This window comes from Prorops nasuta, unplaced genomic scaffold (assembly GCF_024137725.1).
Source record: "Prorops nasuta isolate Cenicafe-Biocafe unplaced genomic scaffold, Cenicafe_Pnas_1.2 PNAS00015, whole genome shotgun sequence".
NCBI classification, from domain to species: domain Eukaryota; kingdom Metazoa; phylum Arthropoda; class Insecta; order Hymenoptera; family Bethylidae; genus Prorops; species Prorops nasuta.
Genome location: NW_027116812.1, coordinates 5,855,256 through 5,858,995, shown reverse-complemented (window position 1 = coordinate 5,858,995; position 3,740 = coordinate 5,855,256). Strand labels below are relative to the sequence as shown.

Genomic DNA, 3,740 nt, shown 5'->3' with positions numbered 1-3,740 from the left:
TTGTATTTCATATAATATATATAATATATATATATTTTTTTCACTTATATATTCATATAATAAAAACGCGTCCCTGAATTTATGTTTGTCTCCGTTCACACAAGCTACACAATTTTACTTATCGTTTCAGGCTTCCGCGAGACTCTGACCGCATCGTTAAAACTTTTCCTGATCGATCGTCGATCTTTGGTTAGGTTTTTGGTCTGTGCGAGAGGTACGTGCGCGAACGATATTCTTTAGTGGGAAAATATTTCTGATCGCTTTCTCCCTCTCTCTCTCTCTCTCTCTCTCTCTCTATCTCTTTCTCACTCTACATACCCCACAGTGTGGAGGAGAATAGATGGGGGTGAGTGGGTAGAAATGATGGTGGTCGACGAATCCTTTGGCGCGATGACGTCATCGAGTGGAAGCTTGGTCGAGAGAACGGTTGCACTAGGAGGCGTGGCTGAGGCCGTTTCCGGTGTGTCTGAAGGTGGCAGCACGATCCTGTTGGAGGAAGAGGCTGCTGGGGCTGGCCTGAGACACGTCGAGCTCTTCCTCGTCGTCCTCGTGCATCATGTCGCTGCTGGGGCTGCGGCTCATCGGTGAATCCCCGCTACTGTGCGAGTGCGAGTGCAGCCGGTGCATTCCGGTGGACATGGAGAGGTCTTCGGGCTCGGTCTGCTCGGGTAGATCGACGGGGATCCCGGAGAGATTCAGGGGCATCGGCATTTGCATCTGCATCGACAAGGAACCGCCAACGACGGAACTGGAGATCTGCTGCTGCTTGTGCGCGGATCTCCTGCTGGCAGCACTGATCTTCCTGAGGTCGCTGCTGCTGGATGTACCAGTGGTGCTGCTGGCTGCCACGGTGGAGTTTGCGCTCGGCGCTCCCGTCAACGAACCAGCGTTCTCCTCCGCCTCCACTACATCCACGTCCACGTCGATGTCTATATCGATGTCCTCGTCAAGGTCATCGCTAGCCAGAGAGGGCGAAGCTACCTGAGACCTCGTCGTCTGGCTCTGTCCACATTTGTGATGCATCAGATGGTGCCTTCTCCTGAATCTCATCTGACAGTGCTCGCAAACGAACGGTTTCTCCCCCTTGTGGATCAACAAATGGGCCTTCAGCTGATTCGAGTCGCTGAACTTGGCCGAACACAATTCGCAGGCGTATGGACGTTCGCCAGTGTGGACCCTCAGGTGTCTGCGGAGGTTGGCTACTTGCACGAATTGCCTGTCGCAGTGGCTGCAGTGGTAAGGTTTCTCGCCCGTGTGCAGTCGCATGTGGGTCTTGAGGTGGTGGTCCCGGGTAAATCTGAATGGATCAAGTGTTCCGTTAATTGTATCATTCTTCGTGTATGCTATTGTATATATTTAAATTAAAAATATAGAATATAGAGATATAGTTTTACCTTTTGTGGCACTCTGGACACTCGAACGGTTTCTCGCCCGTATGCGTGCGTTCGTGGTTTTGCAGTACGTGCTTGTAACCGAATGACCTTGAACAGACTCCACACGTGAAAACTTTGTCCCTGGCGTCTTTTCCGGATTCGGGGCTGATGGAGGCGGGCGGACTCAGCGGAGGGTTACCCTCGAAGCTAGGTTGAGTGGTATCTGACTTTGTCGTCCTCGAGGATGCTTTCCTCTTGGTGGCCTGACTCTTCTTGTTGTTCCGGTCCCCGCTGCTGCTCACTACGTTATTGTTGTTATTATTGTTGTTGTTGTTACTAGTAGCGTTGGCAGTTCTCCTTCCAGAGGATTTGGTGCTGAGCGCTGGGGACACTGGTCCTGGCGAGTGTAGGAGGGGAGACGGGGGGGAGGACGCTGCCGGTGGCACCCAACCCCCGAATAGATTTTGATGGTGTCTGTAGAGGGACGGACTGGCCGCCAGAGTAGCGTGCAACGAGACAGGAATTCCTGCTGCCATCAAGGCCGCCGTTCTACTGGCCGCCAGAAGCTGCTGGGGTGTAAGCATCGATAAGCCCGTCGCTGCTGCGCTCATACCGGAGAACATCCCTACCGACGTATTGTTGTTCAACGGTGGCGACAACGCCTGCTTTTCCGTATCTTGCTTCATATCTAGACCGCTCAATAGTCCTGAAAATAATAACCCAACGCTCTCAATATTTCTCTATTTCAACCGTTTTTTTTTTAACCGAGACAAAATCACACATTTATCGAGGTTATATTTTAAATTATATAAATTAAATGATTATGACGAGGGTAAGAAATAAGTGCGTGACGATTGCAACTTTGTGATTTTACGTCTTGCTGGTGATGGTTCGCGCGCGCCTCTCTCTCTCTCTCTCTCTCTGGTTTGTACGCGACCCTCTCCGAACCTACCCACCTCCCACACGTCGCTCACACACGTGAGCCACCTTCTCTCCTGCTCCATTCACCGGTCCTCTCTCTCTCCTACAGTGGCGTTCATTCATAAGACCCAGGCTACCCACCCACGCGACTACAACCGCCTCCACGAGTCACCGGGGCCAACGACTCTCGTGTATATATGTACTAAAATATTTTCTACTCTCTCTCTCTCTCTCTCTCTCTCTGACACAAACACACTCTCACTATCTATCTATCTCTCCGTTTGTCAATTATTTCACAAAAAAACTTTCACTATTGCGCGTTGAGCGGGAGAAATTTTCCAATTTAGGTTTTATCCATTTGAATTGCCGATGATTTCATGGCATTCGAGGTGTCATTAATTTCGTGTCGGGGGGAGGAACTGACGTTTAATCGGTCCAATTAACCAAACGTTCAAAGGGAGAGAGAGAAAGAGAAAGAAAAATTGTAAGAGAGGGATAGTAATAAGCCCTACCGAATCAATAAGGGCGCGTGGTGTCTTTTCCTTGCTTCCTGTCTCCTTCGCTCCACCCCTAAAGCCCACAACTTTGACCAGGATTTTTATACCCTACAATCGCCGTTTCCCGGCAACACGACCAGCACCGCCTCCGCATCATCCCTTTCCTCCTTATTTCCTTCTTTCCTTCCTTAATAGCTCGCAATTTCGATATTTCCACTTTGAAGATTCCCTCTCCAAATAGCCGGATTTAAGCACAAAATATTTCAAACATATAACCACCTTTCCATCCCTGCAACTCTCATCTTGGAAAAAGCTAAAACTCCTTCTCTAATATTACTCTGTATAGAAATAGAAAAGTAGCAATTTCTTCCTCAAAGCCTTAAATAAACTCGTTATAATAAGCGGGAAACGCAAAGATACCGAATCGGATAATTCTATCAAAGGGTGTCGAGTCCGAAGCGAGCGAAGATTAATTTATTTTCTCCTAAACTCTGGTAGCGTTTGTTGTGTGACAGATTGCCGACGGGACTGTTGTCCTCCTATACAACCCACTGAAAATCCTCGAATTATCCTCGTTTCATCGGAACCGTTCAATGCTGATACACGAGCGGTTATTCGTCCTATAATTTCTTAATTAAGAAATTACATTTAAACACGTACCTGCATTAATCTGAGCTTCCTGCAGGTAAGACAGTGCCATTCTACGATCCGTACTGCGTTTTTTCACTTAGACACTCCATCCACTCTTAGCACAACGAGATCACTGTAAGAATATATATTTACATATGTATTTCTATATATATATATATATTCGATCAACGGATTATCTCGATACAGAGCGGAAAGTTTCCTCCGTTGAGTCACAAACGAAACGCGCGGGAACTCCGCGTGAAATCTCGAGGAACTGTCGTATAATCGAAGAAAAATAGTTGTGGCGCGACGTGGTCGA

At 48.0% G+C, this 3,740-nt stretch overlaps 1 protein-coding gene across 1 annotated transcript; it reads right to left on the bottom strand.

Annotated features, from left to right (window-relative positions):
* Nucleotides 1-337: 337 nt before the first annotated feature.
* On the bottom strand, nt 338-3,491 carry LOC136779009 (protein krueppel-like). Its single transcript, XM_066736276.1, has 4 exons — nt 3,452-3,491; nt 1,395-2,079; nt 885-1,297; nt 338-842 (listed from the first exon to the last, which is right to left on the bottom strand). The coding sequence occupies exons 1-4, from the start codon at nt 3,489-3,491 to the stop codon at nt 433-435; spliced, it is 1,548 nt and encodes a 515-aa protein (XP_066592373.1). The 3' UTR covers nt 338-432.
* Nucleotides 3,492-3,740: the final 249 nt, after the last annotated feature.